This window comes from Hevea brasiliensis, chromosome 17 (assembly GCF_030052815.1).
Source record: "Hevea brasiliensis isolate MT/VB/25A 57/8 chromosome 17, ASM3005281v1, whole genome shotgun sequence".
In the NCBI taxonomy this organism is placed as follows: Eukaryota; Viridiplantae; Streptophyta; class Magnoliopsida; order Malpighiales; family Euphorbiaceae; genus Hevea; species Hevea brasiliensis.
The window spans coordinates 23,285,244-23,304,970 of NC_079509.1; the positions used below are offsets into that span (position 1 = coordinate 23,285,244).

At 35.0% G+C, this 19,727-nt stretch overlaps 1 protein-coding gene and 1 non-coding gene across 3 annotated transcripts; both read right to left on the minus strand.

Annotated features, from left to right (window-relative positions):
• Positions 1 to 387: 387 nt before the first annotated feature.
• On the minus strand, positions 388 to 1,718 carry LOC110658831 (probable E3 ubiquitin-protein ligase RHY1A). Of its 2 annotated transcripts, XM_021816588.2 has the most exons (4): positions 1,640 to 1,718; positions 1,152 to 1,452; positions 898 to 1,022; positions 388 to 800 (listed from the first exon to the last, which is right to left on the minus strand). In XM_021816588.2, exons 2-4 carry the CDS (start codon positions 1,314 to 1,316, stop codon positions 494 to 496), a joined length of 597 nt encoding a protein of 198 aa, XP_021672280.2. In that variant the 5' UTR covers positions 1,317 to 1,452; positions 1,640 to 1,718; the 3' UTR covers positions 388 to 493. The 2 variants fall into 2 exon arrangements, with proteins under 2 accessions (XP_021672280.2, XP_021672279.2); XM_021816587.2 differs by lacking the exon at positions 1,640 to 1,718 and having other exon boundaries at positions 1,152 to 1,620.
• Positions 1,719 to 14,297: 12,579 nt separating this feature from the next.
• Positions 14,298 to 14,404, minus strand: LOC131175664 (small nucleolar RNA R71). The gene has a single exon (XR_009145856.1). It is a non-coding gene; the product is annotated as a small nucleolar RNA R71 (small nucleolar RNA).
• Positions 14,405 to 19,727: the final 5,323 nt, after the last annotated feature.

Sequence of the window (19,727 nt, forward strand, 5' to 3'; positions counted from 1 at the left end):
ATCTTTGATTTAATTTTTATATTTATTGAAAAAGTTTAATTTATACTATTTTTATTTTTTTATTTAATTTAATTTAAATTCAATTTAAGTTAAAAATTAAAATTTGTAAACTAAATTTTTTATTTTTTAATTTAAATAAAAAAATCAAGAAACTCGATTAAATTTCTTGACTTTAAATTAAATTGAATTAAAATTAAAATTAAAATTTTTAGGTTAAATTAGATAAAAAATTTAAAAATTAATTAAATTAAATTACTTTAATAAATTCAGAGGTGTAACTAAGCATTAGGCCAATTCTAATCTTCCTACATCGAATTTTTTTTCTTTTTAATACGAGGAAAAAAAAAAAAAAAAGGGCAGAAAAGGTTTCCAACACAAACTCAGCCGTGACACAAAACCGTACAACTTAAGCCCTTTTTCAAAAGTCCCTTTGGTATCTGCAGATATGAAAAGAAAAACGAAAATTTAATAATTAGATTTGAAGGATTAATTATTACGAAAATTCAACATGAATTTCCATTCTGCAACAAGGGCAATGAGCATTGTTCTCTAGCCAAGGCACCAGGCATCTCCAGTGGAACCTATGTGCACATGGGAGGTGCGCCAGGGTCTCACCAGACTTGAACCTTTCAAGGCAGATGGTGCACTCTTCTTGTTCAGTAGCTTTCCAGCTCAATTTGGCCCAATTGAACTTCTTATTCGATCCATTATTCTTCTTTGAACCAAAAACCTCTGTTTGCAATTCTCTTACTGCCATTGATCTGCCTTCTGCACCCCTCAAGCTTCCTACGGTTTCATGCCTATATACAAGACATTAAGGGAAATAATGAAATTAAATCTCAATTAATACGGTACATATTTAATTAAAAAATTTATACTGTTTAATTAATTAATTACCTTTTGGATGCTGATTTCCTCTGTGTTCTTAGCCTCTCGTCTAATCTCTCCTTGGCTTGTCTTGCGGCTCCTGCCAATCCTCCCAGCTTCTCTTCTTCATATGCCTGGTTTGATATGCTTCTTTGCTTTTTTTTTTTTTTAATAAATAATTTTAAATTTAATTCAATTAAAAGAAAAATGAAAACTTAGTAAAAATGGCCAATAACCCAATAAGAAAAGGAAAAAAAATTCAGGAGAAAAAGAGAGAGATTTACCAGAAAAGAGATAAAAGGATGAGAAGTTTCATGGTTGCTTGTGTACAAGCAAAAAGAGGACCTTCTTGTTAAGCCAAAGGCAGCAGCACCACCAGGTGAATCTCCGCTGCTATGATGGAACCGTCTCCGTCGAGCACTTTCAACACCAGGTAACATACCAGCCATTGATCGAGAAAACCTCAAAACCTTTCTCTCTCTCTCTCTCTCTCTCTCTCTCTATAGAGGCTGCCTGAAATATAAGGTCTTTAAGAAGCACAGACCAATGATATGAAAGAAAAATTGTATTCTTCTTTATAAAGAACTGCAAAGAAGAGGAAGAGAAGAAGATAGAGAAAAACAGTGAGAACCCATTAAAAGATAGTGGGAGACAAGAGATGGGTCCAAATCGCCAATGGCTTTTAAGAAAGAACTAATAACATTCTTGTAAATTAAAAATAAAACGTAAAAAGAAAAATAATATTTAATCATTGTGCTCACTCTGCACCCACCTGCCAAGAAATCACGCATCTGATCAGAGGATTTAAAACTAGAAAAGTTAGATGGAGAGAAAGGAAAAAAAGGAAGCTTACCAAGAAAGCCACCAACCCACCACGCCCATAAAAAGGAGAACCAAATGGGTATGTGACGCTACCCACCCTAAAAATCAAGTTAAATAGTTAAAGTTATGTCAAATATGAAAAGTTAATAATAAAAATACTTTCAACGTGGTAGAATAGAAAGTTGAATAAAAGTGCGAATCAAAATATTTAACAAGCCGAACAAGATAAAGACTGAATAAAATTTTCATTCGCCTGATAATAATCACGCATGTAATCCAATAAAAAGTGGATTTCACAGAAGTCACTTCAAAGATTTAGCCAAGAGCACCACTATAAACAAAACAATGATTATTTTTTAAAAAGTCTATAAATACCAATCAAAGGACTAAGAACAAGTATGTTTACTCATTTTGCTATTTTATTCTATAAAAATACTCTCTGGCTTTACTCTAAAAAAGAGATTTCTAACTTGAACGTTAGAGTGGCTTGCTAGAAGGTCATACACATTATCTTTCTCCCTTATTGTAGGCTTACGTGACGATAGGGATGAGACCTAAGGACCACCGGTAGCATAAGTGACGCTATCTATGAGAAACCTTAGATTACCAGCTAAAATATTTACATCTGGGATCATCTCTTTTTCTCTCCGATATTTTCTTTTTTTTTTTACTACTAGTAGTATTTAACTCTTGGACTTAATTGTTCCTGCAATATTTGTCTTTTTCTCTTTAATGGCTGCAGATTTAAAGACTCCAAATAAGGACATTATTTCTGTCACCCCTACACTGAGAGAAGATCCCTTAGCACCATCTTTGGTTCCAAATGTGGCTGTGCCCACCATCGATTCCGATGTGCAAATCCCATTGCACAATACTATCCCAGAGCAACAAAATCCTTTCCAAGGAAAGGCCCCAAATCAAATTTTCCAATGCATCCAAGAGATAGAGGCCCAAATATTTTTCCTCAAAGGTCTGATCCTAGGGACAAGTGCCCCACCAGGGACACCTGCCCCAGAAATAAGAATGGTCATAAAAGCAGATCCATCTGGAGCAAAGGGAAAAATGCAAGAAATCACCCGATCAACTAATAACAACTCGAGTAGAAGGAACGAACAAGATGCGACGAGTGAATAAGAAGAGCAATTCAATGAATCTCCACAGCCAAAAATAAATTAGGGCTTGGTGAAAGCAGTACAAAAATACCAAAAAGAGGTTGAGGAAGAGGACATCGAAATGGGAGATGAATCTCCACTATCTGAGCTAATCCTAGCTGAATAGTTCCCATCAAAATTCAAATTGCCTACGTTTGATAAATACGATGGGACAATAGATCTAAGGAGCCACATGACGAACTTCTGAACAACCATGATACTCCAGAATATGAATGACTACCACCTGTGCCAAATATTTCTGACAGCACTTATCGGTTTGGCACAGAAATGGTACCAATGCCTCAAGCCCGGATCAATCCAAAATTTTCATCAGTTTGCCACCGAGTTTAAGAATAACTTCATTTCTTCTATATCTCCTAAAAAGCTGTCCTCTGATCTGCAAATTATCAAACAGTACGAGGGTGAATCATTGAGAGACTATATTGCCCATTTCAATACCGAGTCAATACAAGTAGAAAACTTGAACCATGAAATAGTGTGTGAAGCTTTAAAAAAAGTATAATATTAAATTTTCAGATTTACTCATAAAAAACCCTACAGCAGATTATTACCAACTAATGCAAAGGGCCCGAAAATATATCAGATTAGATGATGAATGATAAGCCCTTAAGGAAGAAAGGGAGTTTGAGCAGAACAATGACAAGAAATCGAACAAGAGGAACTATAGTTTGGATTGAATTTACCAATTGGACAGAAACGAAGAACAGAGCATAACAAGGTTCCATAATTATACGCCTTTGAACAAGCTTAGATCTCGAGTACTTATGTGGATCCAAAAAAACGGAGAATAGGTTAAGTGGCCGAAAAAGCTAAACACTGCAGGTAAAAGAGATAAGGGAAAATTTTGCAAGTTTCATAAGGATCATGGTCATGCAACTAACGAATGCTGGCAGCTTAAAGATGAAATAGGGTGACTAATCAGAAATGGTCGACTCAGGAAATTTACTAGAGACGGTCAAGATGAAAGAAGAACACCTACTCCTAGGAATAAGGAAATCATTCCTGACAAAGATGAAAGTCCGATCGGAGTGATCAATGTGATAGCTGAAGGACTAAATACAGGCAAGATAAGCAACAAGCAGCCAGCAAAACCAAGTGGCAGCCGAGCAATCCTTTTTGTCGACATAAATGAATTGAGCAAAGAAACAATCATCATAGGACTGAGGGACAATGATGTAAACCAACCACACACTGACCCATTAGTTGTGTCTGTGCAGATAAATAGGTACAGAGTTCAACCAGTACTGATTGACACAAGTAGCTCGGTCAATCTCTTGATGAAAGAAGTTGTGGAGAAGCTCAAGCACAAAGTAAAAAACCTAACCAAAATCATGTACCCTTTGGTCGGCCTAGGGGACAAAATAGTTCCAATCCTCAAAACCATAAATCTTACAGTAGTACTGGGTGATGAAGGCCATAAAAAGGAAATCTATATAGAATTCGCAGTAATTAACATTCCTCAGTCCTACAACATCATCCTCAGTTGATTGATCCTGAATGACCATGACATAGTAATCAACATTAAATGGTTGTGCATAAAGTTATTAGCACCAGGAGAAATAACAGTAGTACGGGGAAGCTAAAAGTCAGTAGAGAATGCTATAAAAAATCAATAGAGGTAGTAACATATATGACCCTACCAATTGAATTGCTCGAAAAGCCAGAAAGCCAAATCTCACCCAAACCAGTTAATTCCATAATAGAAGAGGAACTAGAGGAAGGGAAGAAAATATGCCTCAGAATAGCACTCAGAGGAGCAAGTAGGGAAGTAGTCATTCGAATGCTAAAAAATAGAATAACGACATTTGCTTAGAAGGCAGAGGACATCAAAGGAATAGATCCAATGATAATAACTCACAAGCTGAATGTCAATCCAGAAGCCAAACCAATCCAAAAAACGAAGAGACGTTTCACACCAGAATGACAACAAGTAATTGAAATAGAAATTAAAAAATTATTGGATGCAAGTTTAATCCGGGAAGTTAAATACTAGACTTGGATAGCCAATGTCATCTTGGTAAAAAAGGCAAATGGAAAATGGTGAATGTGTGTCGACTACACAGATCTCAATAACGCATGCCCGAAAGACTACTACCCTCTTTCGAGCATTGACAAACTAGTAGACATAATAGCAGGGCATGCAGTGGTATCACTAGTTGATGCAATATCGGGATACCACCAGACAAGGATGGATCCAGAAGATGAGAAGAAAACCACTTTTGTGACATATTCAGGAGTATACTGCTACAAGGCGATGCCTTCGTGATAGATTCAGGAGTATACTACTACAAGGCAATGCCTTTTCGTTTGAAGAATGCCAGAGTGACGTATCAAAGGCTCGTGGACCAAATGTTCAAGGAACAGAAAGGAAAAACTATGGAGGTTTACATCAATGACACGATCATAAAATGTAAAAAAGTGAAAGATCATGCCAAGGACATAGCCAAAGCATTTGATGTGCTTGACAAAATTGGAATGAAGTTGAATCCAGATAAATGCACATTCGGAGTAAAAGCAGGAAAATTCCTCAGCTTCATGATTTTCGAGCGAGGGATAAAAGTAAATCCAGAAAAGATTTGAGCAATTCTCGATATGCAACCTTCGAGCAACATCAAAAAAGTATGACAATTGAATTGACGGATCACCACACTCGGGAGATTCATAAGTTGCTTAGCTAAGAAATGCCTCTCTTTTTTCTAGCATTAAGAATGAGGAAGAACTTCAAATGGTTCGACGAATGCCAGATAGCTTTTGATTAAATTAAACAATTTTTATCTTCACCCACATTACTTGATTTGCTAAAATCGGGTGAGGTTCGTTATCTCTATCTTGCACTTACAAAAGAAACTATCAGTTTAGTCCTCGTAAGAGAAGAAAAAGGTGAGCAGCGATCGATATATTACACCAATCAAGTGCTAAAAGGATCTGAACTCAATTACTCAATCTTGGAAAAGCTCGCCTATGCAGTTCTATCAGTGGCAATAAAATTGAAATTGTACTTTGAAGCACACACTGTGAAAGCCTGAATAAATTACCCACTAAGAAAGATCTTGCATAGACTAAAGACATCCAGATGATTAGCGATATGGTCAATCAACTTAAGAGCATATAATATTAGATACGTGCTAAGAACGGCACTGAAAGCATAGGTACTTGCTGACTTTGTGGCTGAGCTAACCCTAGTACCTAAAAGGAAAGATAATATCAGAGAGCATTGGAATGTATAGACGAGTGGAGCGTCAAGCTCCTTTGGCACAGGAATAGGAGTAATATTGGAAGGACTGCACAAAGCTAAGTTGAAGTACACAACAAAACTAGATTTTTGAGCAACAAATAATGTGGTAGAATACAAAGCCATCCCAATGGCCCTCCAAATTATCAAAGAGGTAAAACCCCATGACATTAACCTTTATTGTGATTCACAGTTGGTCATCAATAAATTATAGGGAAATTTCCAATTACGAGGTCAAAAATTAGGAAAATACGAATTATATATTCCAGGAATGCTCGCACAAATGAAGGCTGAAGGAGGAGAAGTAAACATCCTCCAAATATCAAGGGAGGAGAATCAAGAAGCTAACAGTCTAGCTAAAGTAGTAGTAGTAAGCGAGTAACACTTCTAACAATTGATCCCAATAGAGGAAATTATAATGTCGATCGTTGACAGAGAGGAAGAAGCTTTCCCTATTGAAATCAGAGAAACATAGATGACACCAATTTTCTGCTACCTTGAGAAGGTACACTTCCAGAAGATCAACTTGAAGCCAAAAAGATTGTATACAGATCGGTAAGACACAACATACTCGACGGATGGTGGTATAGGTGGTCTTACCCCAACCATAGCTAAAATGCATCAGTAGAGAAGATGGTTTGTTAATTCTACTCGAGATCCATGAAGGGTTATGTGGTGCCCACAAAGGAGTAATAACGATAGCCAAGAAAGCATTTAGACAAGGATTTTTCTAGCCCACCATAGTATAGGATGCCAAAGAGTTGGTCTAGAAATGTAAAAAATGCCAAGCACATAGTAATATCCTTCTACAGCCAGTAGAGATACTTTTAGCCATCAAAAGCCCTTGGGCCTTCTATCAATGGGGCATTGACATATTTGGTCCATTTCCCAAGGCATCAGGATCCTGAAAATTCATCATCATCGCTATTGATCACATTACCAAACGGTCAGAAGCAGAAGCATCACAATATGTAACAGCAGATCGAGCAATCACCTTCGTTAGAGAAAATATCTTTCGTAGATACAAAGTTGCCAAAGTCATCATAACAGACAATGGCACATAGTTTGCCAGTAAGAAATTCAGAAAGCTATGCATCGAGTGGGGGATCAACCTTCACTTTACCTCAACTTATCATCCTTAGACAAGCAGAATGACCAAAGTCATGAATCAAACAATTCTTCATGGACTTAAGAAGTGGCTAGGAGAAGCGAAAGGAGCATGGCTCAATCATCTACCAAACATCTTATGGGCCTTTCGAACCATACTAAGAACAACAACAACAGAAACACCATTTTCACTTGTATATGGATCAGAAGTAGTAATACCAGCAAAGGTTAACATTCCTTCAACCCGAATAGAACACCTTGAGGAGGCCTCTCAAGAAGATGAACTACGACTTAACCTTGACACAGCAGAGGAACTCAGAGAGACTTCCTTCATTTGGATTGCACAGTACTGGTAGAAAATGATCAACATGCATAATAGGAAAGGTAAAAATCAAGCATTCATGGCTGGGGACTTAATTCTTAAATGAGATGACATTATAGGAGGATTAGCAAAGACTGGAAAATTATGATGTAATTGGATCGGACCATATGTTACTTCAAAAGTTATCCACCCTGAAACTTATAAGTTAACAGAAACAAATGGAAGAATACTACTTCTAACTTGGAATATATGTAATCTTTGAAAATACTATCAATAAAGGAATTATTTGCTAAACTTCTCAAAGGCCTAAAAAGGGGTGCTTAGCCTATCCACAGCGATAGTCTACCAGGTTAAATAATCTAAAGGGTGCTTAGCCCATTCACGGTGATAGTCCGCCATACTAAAATAATTTAAAGGGTGTTTAGCCCATCCACGGTGATAGTTCGCCAAGCTAAAATAATCTAAAGGGTACTTAGCCTATCCACGGTGATAGTCTGCCAAGTTAAATAATCTAAAGGATACTTAGACAACCTACCAGGCTAAATCAAATGAGAAAAACAATCTCTACAAACCACGAAGTCAACATTTCGCTCAATCGCCAAACAATGGCATTTTTCAGAAAACACGTCGATGAACCACTCAAGTAAAATCAAGGTGAACCACAGTTCATTTTTCCATAATTAAATTACCTTTTTAACTGAAGAGTTAAAATGACCATTAAAAAATTAAATAACTTTTACTTGTCAATTACCCTTTGTCAATAAAATAACTCGGCCGGAGGGTTCGAGCGATAAAAAATGACATACAAGAAATGAACAAAAGAAAATTTTTATTTATATATATATTTTTACAAAGTTTTTAAGCAGAGGGACCTACATCACCACCTTCGCCCCTCTGCCCACTCTTTTTTCCCCTTCCCCTCTACAAGTTCTTTTACCTAGGAGAAATCATCTCCCTGATAGTACTTCCATAACTCAATGACCATATCATTCTGTGACTTCACATAAATTTCAGCGATCTAGTCATCAGTCGTAACCAGCTCTCCCTTTAGCACTTCAATTTTCTTTATAAGATCAGCTTGCATGGATGAGTGACTCTCCTGAGTAGCTGCCAATTCATCATGAAGAGCAGCGAATTGATCTTTCATCTATTGTAGCTTGCCCTCTAAGTCTTTAGCTTTTTTCTTAGAAGTAGTTGCAGTGTCATCAAGAAAATTAAGCTCGGTCTCCTGCGAACTGACCTAGCCATGCAAAGCATGATTATTCTCTCGCAAAATCTAAGTGCAGGCTAGTTGTTCCATCAGGAGAGGCACCAAATGAAGGGCCATGTCATCATCATGCTCCCCCTCTAATCAAGCATGATTGAGCAAAATTTTATACTTTTTGGCAAACTAGTCAGCCAGTTTGAAGTTATATACCACAGACTCACTAGCCAGAGCTTGTTCAACTGATTGTTTACGCGTTGGGGGAGGTGGAGGTGCAGCTTAGTTCTTTCAATCTTTGGTCAAGAAGTTTAGGTCTCCGGAGCAGAGACACTTGAAGGTGGAAAGGAAGGTGGGTCAACCCTCACTCTTTTTGAATCTGATGGGGAAGCATGCTCCATCAGATAAGCAGCCTTCTTCTTCTTGCAAATTAGTTGCTCAATATTTTTCGCTAGGCTCCCCATATCTGTGAAAAGGAAAGAATTTTAGTAAGTAAAAATAAACTAAGAGAAAAAGTAGAAGCTTTTGCCCTCAAGAGGTAAGTTATTATAATGCTCGGCCACCACAGGATCCCTGATCACATAGGTTGACTTCCACCATCTTGCCTCGACATTTGGCAAAACCTTTATTGATATTTTGTCTTCCCAAATGAGGGCTTTTATTTCCCTAACTACCCCCATTTCTTTGACATCCAATCTTAGTTTGCCAGGCCTTTTATCCACCAGACAATTCCAAGACATTTGGATACCACCCCATTGCCCGTCGACCCTATCCTCTATAAAAAAGAATTTATCTTTCCAATTTTTCAATGAAGAGGGAAGCCTGGCGAATAACCCTATCCCTTTTCGGGCATGAAAATTCCAATATTCCTTGGTCTCCCAAAGTTAAGTTGAAAAAATGCAGAGAAGATACAAGTTGAGATGTGCTACCTCCTCTTTCGGAATAAAGCTCAGAATCCAGAAAGAAATCTCCAAGAATTAGGTTCTATTTGAGATAAAGATACTGGATAATACTACAATACTTCTACATCCAAAGGGTCCAGTGGCAAGCACAAACCAGACCTCAATTGTTCTTCATATATCCCTACCCGCATGAGATGAAGGAATGTACTATCAGCTCGCCTGCCTACTCCAGCAAGCAAAAGACGGTATTGTTTGATAAATATCCCATAAGTTTGGAAAACTCCAGAAGGTCCCACCTAATCAGAGAAAACACCGTCTTGGAGACTCTCGGGGCACATTTTTGCCCAATGAAAATTGCTTTGGCATTCGAAATCGAATTAATAGTGTTTGGACCCCCAACCTCTAGACACTCCACCACTTCTGCTAGATTTTCACCAAAAAATAGTTTGCAAGTACTTGAATTCTAGCTGTAGACGATTGCGGGTGGCCATGGAGTGGCACTCGAGTCACCGATATCACTTAAGTCACTCATTTTCTCAACCAAAACAAAAAAAAACAAAAAAAAATTCAAGGAGAAGTGCAAAAATACCTTCAATAGAGTAACTTAAGGAGATCAGAGACAGGGAAGAAACACCACTGGGAATTGCAGAGAAAAAGAAAACCAAAGGGAAAACGTTAAAGGAGAAAAAAGAAAAGAAGGGGGTTTTTAAATGGGAGAAACAATTAATAACGCCGAAGAATGAACTGTTACTTGCTGCCTTCTCACTTATTAAGGAAATTTTAAATAATGATAGCTCACAACAAAGTGACCACCTAAGGAATGCCTGATAGTTGTCCCTAAAAGCTACAAACACAATAACCAAAAAAGAGGTCATGCGAGCAGTCGTGCCACACTATAGTCGGACGATCAAACAAACTGAACATAAATGAATGCAAGAATAGAGAGGGGGGAGGGGGGAGAGACTAATGGTACTACCCACCTATAAAATCAAGTCAAATAGTCAAAGTCATATCTAGCATGAAAAGTCAAATACATAAATACTTTCAATGTGGCAGAATATAAAGTCGAACAAAAGTGTGGATTAAAAGATCTAATGAGCCAAACAAGACAAAGATCGAACAAAACCTTCGTTTGCCCAAAAAGGTGAACAGAAGCCATATCAAACAACAATCGCAATTATTGTCAGATAGAGACCAGACTTCATAGACTGAACAATAATCACACATGTAATCCAGTAAAGAGCGGATTTATGGAAATTACCTCGGAGATTTAGCCAAGGTCATCAACATAAACAAAGCAATGACTATTTCCTAAAAAGCCTATAAATACCAACCAAAGGACTAGGAATAGGTACATTTACTCATTTTGCTATTCTATTCTACAAAAATACTCTCTCATTTTTCTCTAAAAAAGAGATTTCTGACTTGAGTATCAAAGTGGCCTGCTAGAAGGTCATTCACCTCATCTTTCTCCCTTATTGCAGGCTTACATGGCGACAGGGCCAAGACCTAAAGACCACTGGTAGCATCAATATGGGTCTAAGTTTCTAACCAGACAAACCGCACACGCCCTAGAAATTATAATATATAAATGATTATTTCTTGTAGATAGACGATGACAAATTAATATAGTAATAACTAAAATTTTATTTGATGTTATTGTTGAAATTATTATTGAAAAAAATATATATATTTTAAAATATTAATTAAATTATTTAAAAAAATTTAAAATTAAATGTGATAAATTTAATTATTAAAATATTAAAATAATAAAACAGTCTTTTCAAAATGTTTTTTTAATGACATTGAAAATGGTTTTTTTTTTCAAAAAGTAATTTTGGCCTTGAAATCTTAATTTTAAACATATATTAAATTGTAATTGGTCTCACAAAATTCAATTTCTTTCATGTATTAAAAACGATTTTTTTTTAAATTATAATTTTATACTTTAATTATTGTTTTATAATTAGTTTGTCATTCCATTTTAAATGCTAACATAAAATCATAGTTGCACTGTATAATTACTCTCACAAGCCACACGACCAACTTAATGTTTTCTTTTCTTTTCTTTTTCTTTGTTATAAGCTGAAGACTAACAGACACTACTATACTTAGATCAAGTGGTTTTTCTAATTTATTTTTTAGGCTTGAAGCATCTTTTTGATCTTTAACATTTATTTTGAAAAATTCACTGGAGAATTTTATTTTTAATTGTTTTCATTTGACACTTAACCTTCATAAAAATGTAATTATTTAATCTTTATAATTGATGAATGTATATGTCTTTTGCACTCATTTCATATAGGTATTTTAGAGTAGTTTTGCATCCATTTTGCCTTTATTATTTAGTGTTTTTATGTATTTAGTCTTTATTTTGGCTAAATTGTTAATTTTAGTTATTTAATATTTGATTTTTAAAATTTTAGTGTTTTTAATAGGTTTTTGTGGTAAATTGAAGGTCAATGATGCATTACGAGATGATTTAAAGGAATTTGGAAGCTTGAAGAATGGAAAAAGTTGAAGAAATTAAATTTTAAAATCCAAGCTTGCCGAAATTTGCTTGAGTAGTTGCTTGTGGCATGTCATATTACTCAACTTATTACTTAGGGCATGTCACAAGTCAAGCAGGGTAGAATTAAAGCACTTTTAAAATTTTGGAAATCAAATCTGCTGAGAATTTCATGAGATGTTGCTGAAGATATTGCTTAGGGCATGTTGCGTGCTTAAGGTGCAACATAGGTAAAGCTGAAGCTCAAGCACAATAGAAATTCACTAAGAAATAAGAATCTGCCAAGATTTGCTGAAGAACCTGCTTAACCCTCTATCGTTAGGCAGTGCAGTGCCAAAACCCTTGCTTGAGATGTTGCTTAGGGTTAAGCAACTCTGTTAGTCTACACTCTTGAATGTGAAATCACATGCTGATCAGAAATTTTCTACACTTCATCTCCTATCTATTTATTTGTCCTTACCCATATTTAGACCTACTTCAAGGTAGCTTTTGGCATCATATAAAAGCATCATTATCTAGTTTTTGCCTAAAAAGGGAGAAAGAGACAGAAAAACACAAGGAAGAAAAGGAAAGAAGGGAGATGCCATTGATTTGTCAGGGGGCAAGCAGTTGCTGAGACGTATAGAGTTACAGAACTTTGACATCTTAGATTCTTCCACCTAGGTTTTATTTTCATGTTTCTCTCTTCTTCTTCACTATTTTCTCTTGTAAATATCACCATGAGTGAGTCAAAACTCTAGATTTCAGAGTTAGGAACCATGTTTTAGATTAATTTGTGGATTTGGACTAGTTATTTCCAGATTTTATATAAATATGAATTTTAATTCTTTTTCTTGTATGCCTATTTTACTTGCCAAATATTGCTACCTATTGGATATTATCTTAATCTTTGATTGAAGGGCCGAAAGGTGAAAATTATTGATAGATAATTAAGGATTAGAACTTAAAATTAGCTAGATTTAGAAATAAATTAGTGGTTAAGAGGATTAATTGTTTGGTTAGAAAACTTAATGGGTTTTAAGTAAATCAAATATCATACAAAAGTAGGTTTAGTTTTCTTGAAATACTCCTTGATTTGCTTCAAAAAGACATCAAGAGATTTTAGAATCAATCATCTTCAAACTCTATTTTTCTTAAAATTGGATGAACCAAGATAAATCCCAATTAATTTATGCATAACTCCAACTCTGGAATCAATTTTACCATTAATTAGTCTTTAATTTGAATTACCCATTACTAATTTAGTTTAATTACATCTTGATTAAGAATTTATTTACCTTATTATTTGTTTATTTTGTTTAAATTTACCAATTTCATTAAGTATATTCTATTTACATTTTACTTCATTTATTATTAGCCCAAATAATCACTTTATTCATAGTTTGGTAATCAAACGCAAATCTTTGTGAGAACGATACTTGACTTATCACTTTGTTACTCGATATGGCCTGTATACTTGCAGAGACAACATCAAGTTTTTGGCCCCATTACTAGGGATTTGATTTTTTGTTTGATATTGAATGATTGTTATTTGGTTAGTTTGGGTATTTTTATTTTTAATTTCTTTTATCATTTTATTTTGAGAATTTATTTGTTTTGTTTTTCTGGTACATTTATTTTATGAGAATAACAAAAAGAAAAGAAATCAGTTTATTCTTTGATCCAAAAATAGAAAAGATAGCTAAAGCCTTAAGAGCGAAAACCAAGAGGAGAAAAGCATAACTTAGAGCTCAACAACAATAAGAACAAGAGCAAGTGCAACCACAAGAAGTAATGGCTAACATCAACAATGCCAACAACCATTATGGGAAGGATCATACCTATCATAACATTGGAGATTTTATTCAAAGTATCACAAGGCCAAAAGTGGAAGCTAATAACTTTGAATTAAAGCCTGCACTTTGTTAGATGGTACAACAATTGCAATTTGGGGGAAGTCCAAGTGAAAGTCATTATGTGCATTTAGCACACTTTCTTGAGATCAGTGATGTGTTGAAGATAAATGGAGTTTCTAATGATGTAATTTGACTCAGATTATTTTCTTTTTCTCTGAAGGATCGAGCTAGACAATGGCTATATTCTTTGCCTCTGGGTTCTATCACAACATGGGATGAACTTTCTTAAGTACTTTTAGCTCAATATTTCCCACCAAGCAAGACAGCCAAGCTAAGAAATGAGCTGACTTCTTTCAAACCTAGAGAAGTTAAGTGCTTGTATGAAACATGGGAGAGATATAAGGATTTGCAAAGGAGATATCTACACCATGGGATTTCTAAGTAGATGCTTGTCCAACATTTTTACAATGGTGTTTCTTTAGCTGTTAGGAGTACAATTGATGCATCTTTTGGTGGTGATCTTATGGAGAAATCTAAAGATAAAGCTTTTTCAGCTTTGGATAAAATTGCTTATAACAATTACCAGTGGAGTTACGAGAGGAATGAGATTAAGAAACCAGCTGGTATGTTTGAGCTTGATGCCATAAATATGATTAATGCTAGGTTTGATGCTTTAATAAGGAAGATGGACAAGCTGAGCATGAAAGTAGATTATTCAGTTGGAGGTTCAAGTAATTCAGTAGATATTAGTGCTACAAATGTGAATTATGCTACTGATTTTCCTGCATTTGGTTAAGACTTTTCAAGTGAACAAGTGGATTATGTGGGGAACTACAATCAAAGAGGGGCTGGTAACCCATTTTCTACTACTTATGATACAGCATAGAGAAACTATCCTAATTTCTCATTGAGGAGGGGGGGGGGGGGGTGTAGACAAGGACAACACCAAAACTTTTAACAACCTCATGCATATCAATAACATTAGAATTTTCAGCAGAATAAAGGGCCTCCTCCTGAAATTCCTAAACCTCAGAATGCACCTACTCCACCACAACCATAACAACCTCCACCATAATATGCACAACTAGACAAGACAGCTAGATTGAAAGCTATGATTGAGACTCTACTAGTAAGTCATCAAAGTCAGTAAGATATGAATTCTCAATTAACATCTAGAGTGGATCAAATGGCAATACATAACAAGATGTTTGAGAATCAAATAGTTCAGCAAGTGAACTCTTCAAATAGTAAAGCATTTGGAAAGCTTTCTAGCCAGCCAAAAAATTCAAGGGAACATTGCAAAGCTATCACATTAAGAAATGGTAAAATTTTGGAAAGCAGGGATAAAAAAGCTAAAGAGAGAGTTGAGGAAGAGAAAAATAAAGTAGGAGATAAAAAAGCTGAAGTTGAAAAAGAGAGTTTAGTTGAAGAGAAAGAAAGTAAAGAGAAAGAGAGTGAAAAGGAAGAGCTTAAATATGTGGCACCTAAGGCTTATATTCCACCTTTGCCATTCCCATAGAGATTTCAGAAAGAAAGGTTAGATTAAAAATTTGGAAAGTTTTTGGAGGTGTTGAAGTCTTTGCATGCGACTATTCCTTTTACTGATGCCTTAGCACAAATGCCTTCATATGCCAAGTTTTGAAGGAAATTTTGTCTAACAAGAAGAACTTGGAAGAATTTGAGACAATAGCTCTTATAAAAGAAAACAGTGCTATCTTGCAAAATAAACTTTCACCCAAGTTAAAAGATCCTAGCAGCTTTTCAATACTGTGTCACATTACAGATGTTAGCTTTATCTGGAGCCAGTGTCAACTAGTGCCTTTGTCCAATTATGAGAAAATGAAGATTGGAGAAATGAAACCTACCACCATTTTATTACAATTAGCAGATAGGTCTATTAAATTTCCAGTTGAGGTGATTGAGAATGTGCCTTTAAAAGTTGGAAAGTTTTTTATATTAGTGGATTTTATAGCGTTAGAAATGGAAGAGGATGTACACATTCCTATTATTCTTGGTAGACCTTTCCTTGCTACTGCTGGAGCTGTGATTAATGTAAAGAATGGAAGGCTTACATTGGAAGTTGGGGAAGAAAAAGTTGAGTCAATTTGTTTTAAGCAATGAAAAAGAAAGATGACTTAGATTCGTGTTTGAGTTGATGTGATAGATGAATTGGTTGAAGAAGTGTTCAAAAAGTGACATCGTGAAGATCCCTTAAAAGCTTATTTAGTCCACAACATCACTAAAGGGGATGAAATTGCAGAAACTACAAAATATGCTTAAAATTTGGAAGGAAATCCATCCTTACCTATGGCTAGTATTGAGAAGATTGAAGATTTGAAGCAAGATGCTACTTCATCACAAATTCCTAAAGAAAGTGAAATACCGAAAGTAGAGTTAAAACCTCTTTTAACAAATCTCAGGAATGCTTTATTGGGTTAAAATTCTACATATCCTGTGATTGTTAGTGCTAAATTGAGTGATTGTGAAGTTGAGAAATTGTTAAGCATTTTTAGGGAGTGTAGGAGGATAATTGGTTATAAAGGAATACATCCTTCTATGTGCAAGCATAGAATTTTGTTAGAAAATGATCATAATGCCTCTAGAGAGTCACAAAGAAGATTGAATTCAAGTATGAAAAAGGTTATGAAAAAAGAGATTTTGAAATTGCTAGATATAGGTATCATTTACCCTATTTCTGATAGCACTTGGGTAAGTCCAGTTCATGTTATACCCAAAAAGGTGGCATCTAGTGAAAAGTGAAAATTATGAACTTATACCTACTAGGACTGTAATTAGATGGAGAATGTCCATGGACTATGGGAAATTGAACAGTGCAACTAGGAAGGATCATTTTCCATTGCCATTTATAGATCAGATGCTTGAGAGATTAGCTCATCATTCTTATTTTTGCTATTTGGATGGCTATTCAAGGTTCTTTTAGATCCCTATTCACCCAGATGATTAGGATAAAATTGCCTTCACATGTCCCTATGGTAGCTTTGCATATCAAAGGATGCCATTTGGATTGTGTAATGCCCTAGCCACATTTCAAAGATGTATGATGTCCATTTTTTTTTATTTCATTAAGGATATTATGGAAGTGTTCATGGATGATTTTTCTATGCATGGTAAATCTTTTGATGAATGCTTATCTAACTTGTCTAAGGTTTGCAGAGATGTGAAGAGTTTAATTTAGTTTTGAATTGGGAAAAGTGTCATTTTATGGTATAAGAAGGAATTATTTTGGGACATCTTATGTCAAACAAGGTTATTGAGGTAGACAAGGAAATGGTAGAAGTTATTGAGAAAATGACACCCCCAATATTTGTGAAAGTAGTGAGAAGTTTCTTGGGACATGCTGGATTTTATAGAAGATTCATCAAAGATTTTTCTAATATTTCTAAACCTCTCACTAATTTATTGAGTAAAGATGATGAATTTAATTTTGTACTATTTGTATGAATGTTTTTTGTAGGATAAAAGAGACTTTTATATCTGCTCCTATTATGCAGCCACCTGATTGATCATTACCTTTTGAGTTGATGTGTGATGCAAGTGATTAAGCCATTGGGGCTGTTTTAGGGCAAAGAAAGGATAAGAAGGTGTATGCTATGTATTATGCAAGTAGGACTTTGGATAATGCTCAAGTGAATTATGCTACCACAGAAAAAAAAAATTTTGGCAGTGGTTTTGTAGTAGATAAATTCAGGTCTTATCTTGTGGGGTCAAAAATAATAGTATACATAGATCATGCAGCTATCAAGTATCTTTTACAAAAGAAAGAGGCTAAGCCTAGGTTGATAAGATGGGCACTACTCCTTTAAGAGTTTGATTTGGAGATTAAGGACAAGAAAGGCGTAGAAAATGTGATAGCTAATCATTTATCTAGATTGAGTAAGAACAAGGAGAAAGTTTGTGAAAAGAACTTCCAATAGAAAATTACTTTCCTAATGAGCAGCTTTTGACAAACATTAGTGCAAAAATCCCTTGGTATACAGATTCTGTGAATTATTTCATGTGTAGAATCCTTTCACCTGATTTCACATGGCAATAAAAAAAGAGATTTCTTTTTGATGTGAGAGATTATAATTGAGAGGAACCATTTTTGTTCATAAAATATGGAGATGGGCTGATTAGGAGATGTTTAGCTGATGAGGAGATAGAAGATGTGATTAGATATTGCCAATCTTTACTATATGGGGGTCATATGTAGGGGTGTGCAAACGGTCGGTTCAATTTTGAACCGAACCGATAAAATCGAAAATCAAAAATTAAAAATTTTAAAAATCGAACCAAACCAATTAATAAGAGGAAACCGAACTGAATCAAACCGATAAATATCGGTTCGGTTCAGTTTTAAACTGATCAAACCGAAATTTATAAAATTTCATATTTTTAACATTAAATCTAAATAATAAAACATAAAAACAAAAAAAAATAGAAATCAAAACTCAAAAATCTTAAGGTTCGGTTCGGTTTTCTTTGATTTTGGTTCGATTCGATTCGGTTTGATTCGATTTTCTTTGATTTCCTATATATATTAATAATTTCATTTCGGTTCGATTTTTTTTTTTTAAAATAACTGAACCGAACTGATTAATCGAAATTATCAAAATTATAAACCAAACAGAACCGATTGAATTTAAAACCGAACCGATTGAACCGAATTGAATCGGTTCGATTTGATTTTTCAGTTTAAACCGAAAACTGCTCTCCCCTAGTCATATGAGTGTTTTAAAGACTACAACAAAAGTACTTCAAGCAAGCCACATTTTTTTAGAGATGTGAAGAATTATGTGAATTGTTGTGATAGATGTCAAAGGATAGGAAAAATCTCTAAAAGAGATAAGATGCCCCTCCAAAATATATTGGAAGTGGAGTTATTTGATGTGTGGGGTATTAACTTTATAGGACCTTTTTCATCATCCTTTGGGAACAAATATATCTTGGTTGGAGTAGATTATGTGCGCAAATGGGTTAAAGCTATACCATCTCTAATTAATGATGTTAAAGTTATGGTCCAATTTCTCTAGAAGTTCATTTTTATAAGATTTGGAGCTCCACGTTCCATTATAAGTGATAGAGGTTTTCATTTTATAACCATCAATTTGAGAGATTATTGCAAAAATATGGAGTTAAGCATAAGGTTATAATACCATACTACCCACAAACTAGTAGTTAAGTGGAGATTTCAAATAGAGAGTTAAAAAGAATTCTTGAGAAAACAGTGAATAGTTCAAGAAAAGATTGGTCATTAAAGTTAGATGATGCTCTTTAGGCCTATAGGACAGCTTTTAAAACTCCCATTAGTACGTCTCCTTTTAGATTGGTTTATTGGACAGCTTATCATTTGCCTTTGGAGTTAGAACATAGAGCATATTAGGCCATAAGGGCACTGAATTTTGATTTAAAGGCTGCAGGAGAAAAGAGAATGTTGCAATTGAATGAACTTGAGGAGCTTAGACTTGATGCTTATGATAATGCTAAGCTTTATAAGGAAAGAACTAAGAAATGGCATGATAAGCACATTAGGCAGAGAGAATTTAAGGAGGGAGATGTTGTACTTTTGTTTAGCTCTATGTTAAGTTTGTTTGTTGGAAAATTGAAGTCAAGATGATTAGGGCCTTATACAGTTACAAAGGTATATCCACATAGGGCTGTTGAGATAAGAAATGAAACTTAAAGTACTTTCAAGGTTAATGGGCAAAGACTTAAGCACTATATTGTTGGAGATCCTACACAAAAAGTTGTAGAGGTT

What these genes read in the sequence shown, in the direction of transcription:
- LOC110658831 (XM_021816588.2), bottom strand. Translation starts at nt 1,316, where the DNA reads ATGGCTGGTATGTTACCTGGTGTTGAAAGTGCTCGACGGAGACGGTTC. An exon ending in ATCCTTTTATCTCTTTTCTG is followed by an intron (nt 1,023 to 1,151) that starts GTAAATCTCTCT and finishes AAAAAAAAAAAG; the next exon opens with CAAAGAAGCATATCAAACCA. An exon ending in AGGAAATCAGCATCCAAAAG is followed by an intron (nt 801 to 897) that starts GTAATTAATTAA and finishes TCTTGTATATAG; the next exon opens with GCATGAAACCGTAGGAAGCT.